At 41.3% G+C, this 17,067-nt stretch overlaps 1 protein-coding gene across 5 annotated transcripts in view; it reads left to right on the forward strand.

Annotated features, from left to right (window-relative positions):
* The first annotated feature begins 249 nt into the window (after window positions 1-249).
* LOC110566699 (cytochrome P450 3A6-like) overlaps window positions 250-17,067 on the forward strand; it is a 61,385-nt gene continuing 44,567 nt past the window's right edge. For 2 of the 5 annotated variants that reach the window (XM_060367973.1, XM_060367976.1), the window contains exons 1-4: window positions 250-550; window positions 2,122-2,215; window positions 8,930-8,982; window positions 12,362-12,461. In XM_060367973.1, coding sequence (XP_060223956.1) covers window positions 480-550; window positions 2,122-2,215; window positions 8,930-8,982; window positions 12,362-12,461 — 318 coding nt within the window. In that variant the 5' untranslated portion in view covers window positions 250-479. The remainder of the gene's footprint in view (window positions 551-2,121; window positions 2,216-8,929; window positions 8,983-12,361; window positions 12,462-17,067) is intronic. The other 3 variants (XM_060367972.1, XM_060367975.1, XM_060367974.1) reach the window with 2 other exon arrangements.

Below are 17,067 nucleotides of genomic sequence, written 5' to 3' on the forward strand. Positions count from 1 at the left end.
TTACACAAGGTTTGAGACCTAGTTCTCAGGAACAAAGAACCCTGCTGGAGAAATTGCCAAGGTCAGTCTCTGAGAAACTGAACTTTACATTAAACCTGCATCTGCCAAGGCCCAGAGGCAAAATTCCATTACTGGATGCCCTCAATTTCTGATAAAAATATATGACCTTTGGTCTTACCGAAAGCATTGATTTAGTTATTTATTAACTTCCTGGAGAAAATATCTATTAAAAAGTTAAAATGTGAGAGAGCATGAGGTGGCATAACTTAGGAAAGAGGACACTCTTTAGTAATTGCACAATTACTAATTGTGTATCCTAAGTACTGGATACATCAGTGATAGTTACTGGTCCACCTTCTTCCCTAGCACATAATTACTGCAGATTCGCATCACAAATTCACAGCTGCATTCCTGAAGGAAAACCCAGTCTTTACCTGCTAAGAAAAGGCAGAAAGCTCATTTCTTGAAGGAAAAGAACAATGGACCTGATCCTGAAGTTTTCCATAGAAACCTGGGTACTGCTGGCTACCATCCTGGTGCTGTTCTACCTGTGAGTAATGGGCTAGACTCCTTCTCTGTTTGCTCCTTTTTGTTGGGATGCTTCTTGGGCGCTTGTTCTGTGTTGGAAAACAAAATGATATAATCCAATAGAAATCTATACTGCCACATATAATAAAAAAAATCTGATGCAAACTAAAACATTTATCTCCCTGAACTTATCAGCCGTACTTTCTCACATCTTGTTAAGGAACCGATGTTGAAAGACTATCAGGAAGAGTCTTAAAATGGTTACTCAACTGTTTCCTTTGGTTTAGTTTGTTATTGGTCTGTCATCTCTTTGTCACATTGGGATAGGAAAGTTTGCAGAATCTAGAATGTACAATGACTTGCAGTGTTAAACATAACTTAGACTTTGGCCTGCCTGTCCTGAATGTGTTCTCACAGAGATTGTTGGATTACCAACAAAATTAGTTAACTAAGTGCCTGTGACTATTCATCTTAGTACAGAAAGCTGGCATTATGCTTTCTAGGAGGAAACAGGACAGAAAAATGCTGATTTATGTAGTTGGTGCCCTCCTGATGTCATTTGGGTAACACATGGTGCTGTTTGGCTTTTCTTGGGAAGACAAAAGAAAAGATCCTATGACTTTATTATGTCACCAGTGACAGACCAATACAGCCATTCCTCCAAAGTTCACCTTGGAGAGACAGAGTTCATGAAGTTATTATGGGAACTTGATTGAAATGTTACTTGCAGGAGCATGAATTGCTCAAAGACATCTGCAGTATCAAAACCCCACACCTTAAGAGTCGGTGACTCACAAAATTGCATCTTTAAAATATATATTAGTATAAAGTCAGAAGGCATTAGATTCCCAGATGCTGGATTTAGGGCGTTTATAAGTTGAAAGCTGGGTGCAGAGAACTGAGCTTGGGTTCTCTGCAAGAGCAGCTAATGCTCTTAGCTGTTGAGTCATCTCTTCATCTCAAAGCTGCATCTTGGAAGTTCTGAACAGTTTCCAGTCTGTGAGACAGAAGAGGTCAGGGAGTCTCCTCAGGAGGCTCTGCTGGTTGGCTATCCTCTCCTGTGGAACATTCTCACTCTTCCCTGCTTATGTATTCTTCAAGAGGGTTCTTGTGGATCTTGAATTCCAGGTCACCCACACTGCTGATGTGTGTTTACTTTCTAATTATAGTGAACCCTCTGTAACGTTCAAGGTGAAGTGGAGAAATTTTTATTATGTATTAACTCTAGGACTTGGACCATCAAGTATTAACCTGAAAGTTTATGATGAGGAATGTGAAGAATCTCTTTCAGTATTAATGTTAAATTCTGCTCAGTTGTTTTCTCACCGTTTATAATTTAGTAATTCTCAATATTCGCATCCAAGAACATATCTATAATCACTTATAAATATGTACATATATGTCTACTCATACATAAAGTCAATACTATAAATTATTTAGCCCATGCGTGAATATATTTGTGCATTTGTCAATATGTATATTTACATATGTACACGTGTGAATGTGTGTATTCATATATGTGCATGTGTGAATATGTATATTTATGTGTATAATTAACAATCCTATGACCTGGTTTTCTCTTCTATGCTTTAGTTATGGGACCCATTCTCATGGACTTTTTAAGAAGCTAGGTATTCCTGGCCCCAAACCTCTGCCTTTGATTGGGACGCTACTTGCGTACAGGAAGGTGAGTGACGTTGAGTTCCCTATTTGACCTTGTCAGTGTCATTTTCATGAGTTTCGGGAAACCCTGTGTCAGTTCACCAGTACAAATAACCATTGGAATGAAAATCTAAGGTTCTCAGCTTTCATAACTGTTGTTGCTACCCCTAGAACATTGCCCTGTGATTTGTTGACTTGTGTTTGTGACCTCAGGCTTCTGCTAGGTCAAGGGAAGACCCTGGATGTTGATATACCATAACCTGATGTTAAAATACTGAAGTGTAGACTTTGGGTGCATCAAAAGACTTAGGGTTTTGTCTTTTTCAGTACTAATTTCAGAAAAGTATTAAATCATTTTCTTAATCAGCATTTAAAGAAACACGTGTAAGGCCACTGAATGGCGCCTCACCGATTTGCATGTTTTATTCACATCAGAGTTCAGTAATGTTATTTACTATTCTTGCCGAGTAGCTGGCAAATGCTATCAGGAGGCATATACTGACTTTTGGGCAATTATTCACACACTTGAATCCAACTGAACTGCTTAGCAGAATTATTATTTCCATGGTACTAATCAAAGTTCTGCAACTTACAAGAAGATTTGTTTTTACTCTTTTCAGTTTAAAATAGAACCCTATGTGTGACTCTAAGAAATGAGAAGACGGGCGATGAAATGGTATTTCCTATGAGACTTGGATATTTAACAAGACCATGAGTTTCGTTTTTGAAACAGAAGCAGATTTATACAAAATGACTAAAGAAATCATGATTTGACAAATCTGAAAATAATTATTTGTAGTGTGTGGAATATAGCATGTATGAATGTACACATATGCATACATAATTTGTACTGTGAATGTACATGGAGCCCTTGTATATGCTTTGTGAAGATGGACTCATTCCTAAGCTCTTGCCAGTAGACCAGCATCATTGCCTATGTGCAGACTGCATTATTGGAATAATTGCTTTTCAAACAATCAAGGCTTACTTACTAGATCATAAATTTTCTAAGCAATAGCTTAAGTTCATAAGAATTCCATACCTTCTGCCTCCATTTGAAAAATCAATAACTTCTCCATCATTTTTTGGATGACCATCTTTTAAAATTATTCTTTTGTTTGTTTGTTTGTTTGTTTTGTTTTGTTTGGGATTTTTTTTCAAGACTCCATTTTATATAGCCTTGGCTTTCTTGAACACACTTTCTTGACCTGGCCTCAAACTCACAGAGATCTGCCTGCCTCTGCCTCCCAATGTACTGGGATTATAGCATTGTGCCACCATGCTCAGCTTTAATCATTCTTTGAAATAAACTTCCTGCATTTTGCTTTTATTTTTGTATCAAGTAGGATATCCTGAAGACAAGACTGTTCTAAAATGTGCTGTTCAAAAGACTGTTCTTAAATATGCTGTTCAAAAGATAAGCATAGATTCGTTGATCTCCTTATTCAGTACTTGTGTGCATGAAGACATCTTACTTATTAGGTACCAAATCCTCAGGCTGTGGTATTTCTATGATGACCCAAACCTGTAGCAATAAGGGTCCCAAAAGGTGGAGTTTTGAGGGAGAAGACAGAAGACAAAGGGTGAGAAATAAAAAAAAAAAACAAAAACAAAAACAAAAACAATACCTGGGGCTTGAGCACTTGCATAAGCCAATGACTTATTCTAAGCAAGTTTGTTAAGTAGCATAGCTTCTTACATAGTATTTGTAGAGGGAAGATAGCCCAGGTCAGCCATGAGCTACATCAATGTTGACTACACAGGATACCTCAGACCCAGCTGCCTTAAAACTGGTAACAACAGCCCAAAGGAAAGAGTTGGATCCAGAAACTACAACCTGTACTGATTAGAATTTCTGGCTCCAGACCCAGACAGGACCATGTCAAGGGTGTTCCGGGAAGGACAGAGAACTGACATTCTTTTTGTGCTTTCATTCTAGCATCTGAGAGAATTTGGATTAGTCTGAATAAAACAGGACTATACAGTTTAGTTTTTTATGGCCAGGTGACTGATTTGTATCTAAAGGCTTAAGAGCCCCAGTTGTCCCTTAAAGCAGAAAATGCCTCCTAATTGTCCAAAAAGTGCCAACACAAGTAATTTGAGGATAATGCTGAACAGATGATTGAGGAGGTTAAGGAGGCTACCTCTTTGCAGTTTGTGTAATAAATCTTTGGCTAGCTCTACAGGGGGATTGAGTTTGTGATGAGCAAGGCTCAGGTCTATAACTGTTTGCCTGAAGGTTAAAAAGTCTAAAATAACATTGTCATGGTGCCATATTCCCTGAAAATTTTGTTTAATTCTATCCTATTTTTATTGGTACACATTATAGCTCAAGGAGCAATGCAGATGTATCTAAAGCCAGCATGAAGTAATTGTAACTGATGTTGCAATGCTTGTATTGAATCGTGTTGGAAATACCACAACTTTTAAAATTTCTCTTTTTTATTACCATTTATTACAATTCATTCAATCTGTATCCCAGATGCGGCTCCCTTGCTTTTCTCTCCCCAATTCCACCCTCCCTACCTCTTCTTCTCCATGACCCTCCCCCAGTCCACCAACAGGGGAAGTCCTCCCCCCATCTGACCCCAGCCTATCAGGTCTCACCAGGACTGGCCTCATTGTCCCCCTCCATGGCCTGGCAAGGCTGCAGCTCCCAGAGAGAAGTGATCAGAGAGCCCACCACTGAGTTCATGCCACAGAAAGCCCCTGCTCCCCTCACCAGGGACACTACACAGATACTGAATCTACGGGGCTCCTGAGCCTCTCCAGACCACAACTTTTAATGCATTTAACTGAATCTACGGGGCTCCCGAGTCCTCTCCAGACCACAACTTTTAATGCATTTAACTTAGCTCCTAGGTTTTTTTTCTTAAATATGTGTTCCTGTAACACTAAAACTGCATAAATATTAAGGAAGCTGATTTAAAAATGAGCAGTTTTCACTTGTCAGTCAAGGTATAACATGGAAGCATCCCAGACTTGGTAGCTATTAGTACTTCAAAAATTATAGTTAAGATATGATCTAGAAAATTTGTTGGTAAAAGCGTGATGTATTTCAAACTCATACCCCATACCATGTGTCATTAAGGTACACAAAAACCAGAGCAAAGGAAACTTGTTGGAATAAAGGAGGACTTTTATGAGCAGAAAAGACATTTACAAAATTATTGAGGATACAATTGTCACAAGTAATTTTGAAGTGTTTTCCACTTTTTTAATAGAACGACTCTCAGTCTCTTTCTCTCTCTCACACACACACACATCACCATCTCTGATTTCAAGCTGTAATACAGACCAATAGTAATAAAAACTGTATGATATTCACATAAAAGCTGGTAGGCCAGTCAGTGCAATAGAACTGAAGAAATTAACCCACAAACCTATGAACACTTGATTTTTTTTTTTTTTTACAAAGAAGCCAAACCATACAATGGTAAAAAGCATCTTCAACAAATGGAGCTGGACTAACTGGATGTCTTCAGGTAGAAAAATGCAGATAGAGCCATACTTATCACCCTGCACAAAATTAAAGTTCAAGTGGATCAAAGACATCAACAGAAAACCATACACACTGAATCTCTTAGAAAAAAAGTAGGGAAGGGCCTTGAACTCATTAGCATAGGAGAAAATATGCTGAACAGAACACCAGCAGTATAGGCTCTAAGATCAGCAATTAACAAATGGGACCACGTGAAACTGTAAAGCTTCTGCAAAGAAAAGGATACTGTCAACAGAACAAAACCACAGCCTACAGATGGGGAAAAGATCTTCACCAACCCTACAGAGAGCTAATATCCAAAATATATAAAGAACTCAAGAAATTAAGCATAAACAAACTAAATAATCCAATTAATAAATAGGTTACAGAGCTAAACAGAATACTTAAAAGAGGAATATCAAATGGCAGGGAAACACTTAAAGAAATGCTCAATGTCCTTAGTAGTCATATATTTTGTAGTCCATTTTAAAGAAGGTCTAAGTCAATTGATAATTCTAGCATCTTTTGAAAATCAGCAAGTTATCACTTGGTCTGTGCAGGTTTCTGACGTTGGTGGGCGAATGGTAACATTCTTCTGTGATAAGAACTAAATAAGATAAGGGAGCAACCTGTAAAGAGGGTGATTTTCTCCTGAGGAAATTTCCACCAGAGTCTGTAAAGGTGGATAAGGAGAAAAAAACTGAGGAGGGGCTGCTAAAAATAAATCAACAGGTAATAAATAATCATAGAGAGGATATTTTTTTCTAACTGTGAGTAAGGTTTGAGCAATAAATTGTGGACACAAAATGGGGCTATTGACCATACCTGTGGCCACACCTTTTACTGATCCCTCTTCACGGTTTTCTGAAAATTGGAAGGAAGGCTGAAAGCAAACTGAAGAGGGTCTTGAGGAGGAGGGCTTTGGCTTCAGCTGAACAAGTAGGAACCTGTTCGCCTACTGCACCAGCACAAGAAAGTTTCTCCTCCAACTTCTGAGGCATGATGGAGTGAAAGGAATTCAAGAAATTATGCTGCTCCCTCATCCTCAGGGCCTTTGATGTCAATTTTTGACATTTTTCTCTCATTTTTATTTATTTATTTGTTTACTTTACATCTCATTTGTAGCCCTCTCCTTCCTCTCCTCCTGGTCCCTCCCCTCTGTTCCTCCCTCATCCCTCTAACCCCTGCCCCTCAGAAAAGGAGAGGCCCCTCTACACACACACACACACACACACACACACACACACACACACTAACCAGCCCCAGAACATCCAGTCTAATCAGGACTGTGTCCTCTTTCACAGTGTCCTGGAAAGGCAGCCACACCAGGGTGAAATGATAGAAAGGCATGCAACAGAGACATTTAATTTTTTGTGTGTGTTCCCCAGTTTGTTTTGAAGTAGACTGCCTGCATCTACAGGAGTGTTGAATCACAGTCGTACTGTGGGTGTGAATCATGTATGAAGTTCCACAGCATGAAGCCATCAATAGGAAACTCACATGGCCCTCAAGCCGATATTCTGTTTTTTAAACTTTCACCAACATGTTCCCATGAGTTTAAATTTACAGAACCTTCTTTGGTTAACTAAGGACATTTGTTTTGAGTGAAAGTAAAGAATTTATCTAAGCACCACCAAAATACAGTACAAGAATGACAAAGTAGAAACAATGAAGAGTTTGAAGGAATAAAGATTGCTCTTCAGAATCTTTGCCCCATGTTTCGCTCTGAGGTATTCCAGCACCCGTTCTTTCTTACTGGTTCCCAAGTCTGACGTTTTGCATATTTACCACAGCAGCACTCATTCTTGATGGTTTCTAGACATCTCCAGCCCTACAATGAGCACCAGCTTGCATCAACCAGAAGGAATAAGGATCCCAAAGGGCCAGGTGGTGATATGTTTGGGAGGACCTTTAGGAGAAATAAATATAACCCCTAGCTGTGACCAGGATGTCTTGCATAAAATGATGATTTATGCCAGAAAATTTATTAAGCAGCATACTTTTTTACATGCTACTTTCAAGGAAGATATGGCCAAGATCAGCACAGAGCTAACTCAGACAGTGTTGGCAAAGAGCACAAGATACTTCACCCAGAGTTGCTCTAGGACTCATTCCAGCCCAGGAAAAAGTCAGATCTCCACAAAACTGCAACTTTCTCTTTTTTGAGGCCCTGGATCCAGTCCTAGTCTTGACTTTGCCAAGTCTGCTCCTGGACAGAGACAGAAGTAATGTTCCCTTTGTCATTTCTTTAGGGTCTGATGATACCTTAGTTAGGTGTAGTTCTAAACACTAGGCAAGCACTCTATAGGCTAGACTCTATCACCTGGCCAGAGACCTTGGTCCATACAATTGAAATGTACAGTGGCTGAAGGTAAAAATGCCTTCTGTACATTGCTTATGTAGAACAGACAAAACTCTAGATCCCAGTACCACATAAACTGGGGTGGCGGCCCCTGTAATTTTAGCACTTAGGAGGATCAGGAATTCAAGGTTGCCCTTATATACACAGAGACTGAGTGCAGGCTGAGTTGCATGGGATTTTATCTCAAAAAGCTCACAATAGCCACTTAATGACTATATCAATTATCCCCCCCCATGGTTCAGAGGTGAAAGTTCAAACCAAGCATTGAATTTTAGATTTCCCTTAGGGAAGGTAGTCAGTCTCTCCTTATCTTTTCATGTTGAACAGGGAAACTAGAAGGAAAGCCCATTTGTTTTTCATTTATAGTTACATTTCATTTAAAATTACAATAGGTAATTTTGTAAGTCTAGTATGCTATAGGCAACAATGGCATCTTCAACTTACTGACTACACTAAAATCTCAGAGAAATCAAAATGGCTGTAAGCAGCAAGAAGCAACTGGAGTTTGCACATTCCTGGAAGTCTTCCTGACTCTTACTGCCCTCAGGCACCCAAAGATGGAAAAAGACAGAGTATTCCAGGATTTCAGAATCAAAGAATAACTAGAGAGCTACCATAAATAAAGCTGCTACTTTGATTAGAGAAGGAACAGTTTGAGAATGCACAACACCAGAAACAAACTCATGAATATATTTAAGTTCTTAAGTGCTTCGTTTTTTTTCTTTTTCTTTTTCTTTATTTTTTAACTTCAGAGAGCTCTGAATGACTTTCATCAATTGCTAGTTAGGAAAATTGTATAATGAATTGATGTCCTAGGGACTGAGTCATTTGTTTCTCATTTAGTGGCCAAAATGAGCATAAAAGTAATGGCCTTTCTATTTATTGTCTTTTCCCAGGGAATATCAAACTATGATGCAGAATGCCGAAAAAAGTATGGGGCAATATGGGGGTGAGTATTCTGGAAATGTCTAATGTGTGTGTTTGTTACGATGTGAAGCACAGCCACATGAGGACTTTGTCAGCCCAGAGTATGTTGGAACTCATCTGCTTATTCCAAAGCGTCTGAGTGACTGTCCTGACAATGGCTCCATAAGCGTGTTGTTAACCAGAGTGTGAAAGAGACCATTGCAAATGATGATTTGTCTGCGTCCGCTGATGATCTGGACACCTCGCCTTCCTTGTTCCCGGTGTCTTATAAGGGTTCTCAACTCACTATTATTCCTCAGGACTTTTAAAAATTGTGCGAGATGCATTAATTCAGACACATGTGATATGTGGTCATAAATTTAGGACAGTGCCGCCCACCAGTACTTTTTCCCACTTAAAGAAAAGCAAAAGCAGCTTCATAAAAATATTTCTGGTAAATACGGACTTTTCCAAGGTAGGCTAAAGAGAAAATAGATAATATTTTTATAGTTCCTTCTACATTTTTATTTGTTTTTGAAAACTTTTTGTTGTTCCTTATGAGTTTCACATCATTCACCAAAGTCTGGCTCATCTCCCCATGCCCTCTTATCCACCCCTCACCATTTCAACCTCCCCTCTAAAATAAAACACACACACACACAGAGGGACAAACCACAACCACAGTCTCATCTTGGAGGCTGTGGTGTGCGGCACTGTGCCTGCAGTGTGCCCAGCTGCCAACATGTGCTAGGCTGCCTAGTGGTGCTCTCAGCAGGGGGCAGGGTCAGCTCTCCTGCTCTCATGCACTCAGGCTGCTTGGCTGCACCCAGGCCTTCGGGTCCAGCTCCACTGTGCTGCCCAATCAAAGTAGTATGTCCACTCTTGAGTGCTGCAGCCTGTGAGGGACAGGGCCATCTCTTCTGCTCCCCCCAACCCCATGCTTTCACATCAGGACCTGCTCCACTGAGTTGCCCAGGCTAGGTGCCAGGCCTGCTCTACTGAGCACTATAGCCCATGAAAGGGCAAGGCTAGCTTTCCTGCTATAATGCCCAACTACAGCACGTGGCATGCAGCATGTGACAAAGGAGGAGGGAAGAGGAGGGCATCATCCCCACACCCATGCCACCTCATGGTAGGCTCTTACCCTTGCAGTCTGCTCATCTGAGACCCATTTACCAGGGCCAGCACTCCTGGGGTGGCCAAGCTAGGGGCAGAGCCCGTTTTCCCCAGTTGTGCAGCTGATGAGGGACAGGGCCAGATGTCCTAACTGTTGCAGGCTGTGGAGAAGATCTCTCCTGCGCCCACACCACCTCAGGGTAGTTGAGAGGAGCGCTCCCTCATTCTCATCTTCAAGGCTGTATCACTTATACCGCCTCAACAAGGGCCAGCACTACTATGCTGCCCAGGAGAGATGCCAGGCCTGCTCTTTGGAGTGATGCGGCCTGTGAGAAACAGGCCAGCTCCTCTGCTCTCATGACTAGCACTCCCAACTGCCTCATATGGCCAGGCATGGTGGGGAAGGCATCACCCCGCCTTTCAAACGCCCTCAGCACAGGAGAGTGACAGGTCTATCTCCCTGGCTCTCTTGCCTGGGGATAGCTTACCCACACCCCTTCACCAGGACCAGCCCCACTGTGCTGCCCAGGGGAGGTGCAGGGCATGCTAAAATAGGCTACTTATATTTAGTATTTTTGTTTAATTCACTGTGTCTATACAGTGTGGTTTTCCTATTGTTGTCATTTCATTTCTGTTTGAGGTTATAATGTAATTGCATCCTGCTTCCTTTCCTTTTGCTCCCAGCAAACATGTTCTGTTTATATAAATGAATTTATATTTTATAATCACAACTTGCTCGGTCTGTCTAGTGTTAGGTAGGCACGCCTTATGAGCTGACCACATGGAATTGGGTAACCAACTGTTGTGTTCTTCCCTGGGGAGACCACTTCTCTCCCTCTCAGCAGTCCTTACCTGCCTTACTATGGCTCCACCCATAGTGGCTGGAGGCCTCCCGGGCTTTCCCCCATTATTTATTGAGACCAGAGCTCGATATATCCAAGGTAGGACTGGAAGGTCTCTATGACCGAAATATCCCAGAAGTCACTGTTTTCCATGTCTGCCTCATGGCCAGTGGTCTTAGAGGACTGTGACATCACATTTTGCTGAATTTTATTTTCTTCTTCATTTTTGTTAGTTTTTGTACATGACAAAGATACATAGGCATAGTTTCTCTCAACACATAGGACTCACGTTGAGGAACAGTTATACCATACTATGGGCTTCTAGGCTTGTTTTGTTCGTTATTTTGTGTGATGGTTGAGGCAACAGCAGCCAATCTTCCCTCTCAGAGGTGAAAAGAGTTTGGTTAGAGCCTGAGAAGAGGTAACATCACTGTGCTGTGTCCGACAAGCAAGGTGGGGATGTCCTGATTCTTCTCATCCATCATCAGAAATCACAGGAGTTACCAGAGGTCTCATGAGACCCAGAGCCAAGAGTGTGCTATGCTTCATTGTATTTCTTTTCTTTAAAAAGTTTTATTATTGGGTCTTTGTGAATTTCACATCATGCACACCAATCCCACTCATCACCCCTCCCCCAAGTGCCACCTCCTCACCAGAGGAGGAAAAATCTCGTTGGGGAAGCTGGCGTGTGTCACAGTGTGCTCCACTGTATATGTTTTGCCCACACCTCTTTGCTTGCAAATGCTCGTGGAAATGAGCCCTTGATATGCATGAGGCCGTTGGTTCTGCAGCACTGTCCATACTGGAGCCTCACTGGAACTCCTCCTGGGTACCTTGCTGTTGCCAGTGTCATGGAGGCCTTGCTGTTTTTGATGTGTAGGATTGGCCCTTTCATGTACTCCAGCAGTTAGCCAATGGGGCCATAGATGGAGTGGCCAAATCAGAGCCCCAAACCTGAACTGAGAGGTATCTGACTGTTCAGTCCACCATGACTCCCTCAACCTCACCACCAGGGGGAGCTCTCCTGCTCTACTCCAGCCAGCCCATCCACTGCTGCAGCCCGCAAGGGGCAGAGCCAGCTCTCCTGCTCTCCTGCCCTTGGTCCTGGGTTATCCATGCCCATGCCATCAGGGCCATCTCTGCTCTACTTCCCAGGTGAGAGTCAGGGTCTGCTCTCCTGAGTACTGCAGCAGGCAAAGAGCCAGGCAAGATCTCCAGGTTAGTTGTAGGGATAAGGGCAAAAGGTACTGGAAAAGCTCTCTCTCCCTCTCCAGTACCATTGAGCTACTCTGCATTTCTCATGGCCCCAAAGGATAAGTTCTTTGCAACATTATTGCTTATCATTTGTTAATAGTTTGTTCCTAGGGGCTATAGAGATGGCTCAGCAGTGAAGGAGAATTGCTGTTTTTACAGAAGACCAAGGTTCTCTATCAATAGGTGATCATCTCTGTTTTCCCACTGCAGGCTGTATGAGGGGACACAACCTGTCCTGATGATTACAGAGCCAGACATGATCAGGAAGGTGTTTGTGAAGGAATTTCATTCTGTCTTCACAAATCGGCTGGTAGGTATTCATTTTTAAAATTGTGAGAATTATACGCACCAAACACATTATACTTAGGAATATATCTTTAAGTACATATATATGATGTAATTATTTTTGAAAAGCAGGCATGAATATGAAAAAGAGAAGGAAGGGGTATATGGAAGTGTTTGGAAGGAACAATTGTAAGGGAGAAATGTTGCAATTATAATCTCACAAATAAAAAATAAATGTGAGCATGCATTTAAAAACTTAGTATGAGAAGCTGGAGATGCTGTGCAGATTGACCTTGCCCAGGGTTCACTCTCCAGTACCATAAGACAAAGAGACAAGCAAGCAAGACAGCAAACATTTTATTAGGAAATTCTTACAGATTCACCATAAGTTGTCAACAGTGTGCAAGGGGTACTATGAGTCTGTGTGCTATTCTTTTTGAGGGACGGGGGTGTCTCAACCTTCCTGAAGAGGAAATTCTTAGCACTCAGGAATAAACGAGTGACTCCTGAATTAGCTCGCAGCTGTAGCTTGTGGCTGTTTCTTACAGAGGTCTGAACTTACTGTGCAAGTAGATATTCATGGTGGTCACATCTCAGAGGAGAAGGGCAGATGTGACCCCTTCAGCAGAGGACATGGTCGAGCAGGGTCACAGGCTCACAGGCTCATTTTAGCAGCTCTGCTGACTCAGGCCAGAGACAGGTTTTTACTCTGTATTTTATGTCCCTTCATACTCCCTAAGGAAGCTTGGTAATCATTAGTAAGGTTAAGGTTGGTGTTTTCCTGATATCCTTCAGTTTTTTTTCTGTCGCGTGCGATCCTTCGCCGATAAGGAAGACGCGGCAACCGAAGATTTGTCCAGCAGAATCTTTATTGTAGAGCTCTTGTAGGTAGATGGAGAAGGACCCCAAACCCCAAGCGCGCTCTGCTTAAATAGCCTGCAGGGCGGCGTGCTCGTCTGTGATTGGTGCTCCGCACAATACCCAATTAGCATGTGTTCTCTGATAGGGAGAGCACTCAAATCCGTATTAGCATCATGTGGCGCATGTGCCGCTGTAAGGCGAGTTCTAGCAAGAAGAACCAGGAAGCAGGAAGCCAGCGCCATCTCGTAATGGCGAATGCGGCTCCCGACATTTTTCCTAGGATGTTTATTTATTATTTCATTTAAGATTTATTACTAAGTGTTAATGCTTGTATTCAACCCATTTTCTCCTGTTTTGTATGATGACAGAGCTAGGAGTGTATCTGAAAGGAACTGTTAAGATTATTCAAATACAGACCTTCTTGTATAAACAACTTAGAATGATACTTTTATTATCCTCTGCTCATCCCCCGTGGGCCTCCACCTCAACTCCCTTCCAAATTCACAAAGTCCTCCTCTTCCTTTTTTGCTCCCCCCTTTTCTTTTTTTTTTTTTTTTTGAACAGTTTCTCAATATATGCCATATCTATCCTGCAACTCATGCTGACCTCAGTCAGACTCACAGAAATCACCCCGACTTTGTCTTCCAAGTATTGCATACAGATGTGTGCCTCTTTAACTAGCGACAAATATAAATATAGATGAGACAATACCTAAGCAGAACCCGATGGGACCGTTCTGCTGCCTCTGTATAACCTTCCAAGGAAGACTGCTCGGCGCTTAAGCACCAGCCATGTGCTGTTCCCCAGAGGCTGCGTCTCCCTCTTTCAGCTATTGTTATGTGCGTGCGTGGAGTGCTTTTTGTAGCAGTTGGCCCGCTGCTGTTTCCCACACTGTTGAGAGTGTTCAGGTCTTGTTCTGGCAGCCACATTGTTGAAATCCCATGACTGTAGCTTCCCTGATACAGCTAGAAGGGAAGAACTCACAGATTTCCTGTCCTCTGAGTCTTACAACGCTGACCCCACATCTGTAATGTTCTCTTAGCCTTGAGAAGGAGGAAGCATGTTGAGATGGTAACAGCTGGAGAGGGCAGCAGCATGGCAATAAGTCCTCTCAGAAGGACCAGCTGTGGTTCCCTCTCAGAAGGACCAGCTCTATTTCCTCTCAGAAGGACCAGCTCTGGTTTCCTCTCGTGGTCTCCTTATGTTTCACTTGACAAGGAGTGAGATCTACCCTCTTCTGTGGGTCCAGGAATAAAATTTGAAGGGCAGTTCAAAAGCTTACTGGTTTAGGGGTGATGGTAGTAGGCTCGCTTCTAAGATCCATGACCTCAACAGCCTCCTGTTTCCAGTAGCATGCATCATTTCCCTCCTTTGAGCCCACCTTAAGTCCAGCTAGACATTGTTTACTCCCAAGATGTTAACTTCACTATTTTACTTTTACAAATATTTTGCTGTAATAGTGTTTGTTCAGCTCGCAAGTAGCACAGCTGGGGGGGCTTGCAGATTGCTTCTGTCCCTTAGCAGCTTGCACATCACCTCTCTGCTACCAAGACAGCGCGGGCACACTGCTTGGGGTCCTTTCCATCGCAAATCTTATTGCTATGCCCAAAGCACATGGTGTCTTCAGCAATGTATATTTAAAACTAGGCTGTGGGAGACAACCAAGGCCAATAGCAAAAGGCTGTATTGTTTGAGAATCTCCTGCTCTTCCCTGTCCAGCAGCTTATAAAAGGATTCTCATGTACTAGGATTTTTTATTAGCCAATGGTAGTCCTTAGTGGGAGTATTATTACACCAATTTGTGTGTAAATTTATTTTGTAAACACACACCTACACAATACATGTGTGTATGTGTGTATAATTTTAGGTAAATGTAAAATATTGAATCTCTATGTCTCCTTCAAGCATTTTTAGTGTTAATTATCCCTCCTTCCTATTCTTCTGTATTTTCCTTCTTTTCCCTTCTCCAATTAAAAGACCCTTTCATTTTTTTTTTCATTTATCTGTCATATTACATGATCCTGATACTTCCCTTTTAGGAGTTCCCCTTGACACGAACCCTTTCTATTCTTCTACTTTCTGTGGTTAGTCTCTGTTGTATATTTACATATGAAGATTGGGAACCAGAGATAGCAAAGAACGTGTGGTGTCTGTCTTTGTATGTCTGGATTGTGTCATTCAATATGGTAGTTCTTGTTCCACTTTTTTGCTTGTGTGGCATCAGTTTTCCTTTTAGCTAAATGGTATGTCATTGTATGTATGTACCACATTTTCTTTATCTATTCATTAGCTGAGAGATGTTGAGGTTGTTTCTATTTCCTAGTGCTTGTGAACAAAACGGCAATGAACATGTATGTCTGAGGCAACATCGGGGAGTAGAATGTTGTGTTCTTTGAGCAAATGCCCAGGAGTGAGATAGCTGGGTTACAGGTAGATTTATGTTTAGATTTTGAAGAATTGTCCACCATAATTTTCTGATTGTACCAATTTGCAATCCCACCGCCTGCAAATTAAGATTCCCTTTTCCTACACGCTCGCCTGCATTTTGCTGATGTGTATTTCAGCCATTCTGAGATTGGGAAGATGACAACTCATACTAATTGTTTCAATTTCTATTTACCTAATTTCTATGGAAAACAAACACTGGATATTTCTCAGACATTTTTATTTCTTCTTTTGAGAATTTTCTTCAAATCCATTGCCCTCTCCTTTTTGAGACTCTCTGTCTGCATTTGTAGGACAACCAGGTCCTAGACATAGACCATGCTTGTCTCTGAATAACAGAGCTCCACCAGCCTGTGCCTCTGCAGTGCTGGGAGTAAAGGTGTGAGTCACTAGCCCCAACTCTCATAGCTCATCTTTAAACTGAGTTGCTACTTTTCATGCGTCTCTGTGTTTTGAGTTCCTTATACATTCAGATAGTAAAAGTTTGTCAGACGTACAGTTGGCAGATTCTTACTTTGTGGTGTTTATCTTCATTCAATGGACTGCTTCCTGTGCTGTTCATAGATTTTAATTAATCTTCTGAGGTATTGTTGTCAATTGTTAACCGGAATTTCTAGACAAATGGTGTACTCCTCATGAATTTCTCCCCTAAACCTGCATCTATTGTGGTACTGCTTCAGTTTTATCCTAGATTGTGCATTTCAGGTTCCACACTAAGGTCTTTGATCCATTTGTAGTTAGTTTTTTGTAAGGTGACAAATCTGATATCTAATTCATTCTTTTATATGTGGACATCCTGTTTTCACAGGACTATTGTTACAGATGCTGTCTTTTCTTCAATGCATATTTTAAAAAATCTTTGTCAAATATCAGATTGCTGAAGTTATGTGTACTTATGTTTTGGTCTTGTGTTTTCTTCTATTGATCTATCTATCTGTTTCTGTGCCAGTAACATACTGTTTTTATTAATATAGATACAGAAAGTATTTTTAAATCAGGAATGGTAATTACTCCTACATTATTATTCTTACTAAGGATTACTGTGTTTATCCAGAGCTATTTATAATTCCATAGGGATTTTAGATTTTTTTTCCAGTTTAATTAAGAAGGCTGTGTGTGTTTCACTTGGTGTTGCATTGAATCTGTAAATTGCTTTTGGTAGAACTGTCATTTCACAATATGAGTTCTACCAGTGCAAAAGCATAGGGAGTCTTTCTATCTTTCAGGGTCTGAGTCTCCTTCTTTAGCTATTTAAAGTTTACATTTCAGAGTTCTTTCCCCTTCTTGGTTATGTTTACTCCTTACTTTCTGAGACTATTGTAAAG

Source organism: Meriones unguiculatus, chromosome 15, assembly GCF_030254825.1.
Source record: "Meriones unguiculatus strain TT.TT164.6M chromosome 15, Bangor_MerUng_6.1, whole genome shotgun sequence".
Taxonomy (NCBI): Eukaryota; Metazoa; Chordata; class Mammalia; order Rodentia; family Muridae; genus Meriones; species Meriones unguiculatus.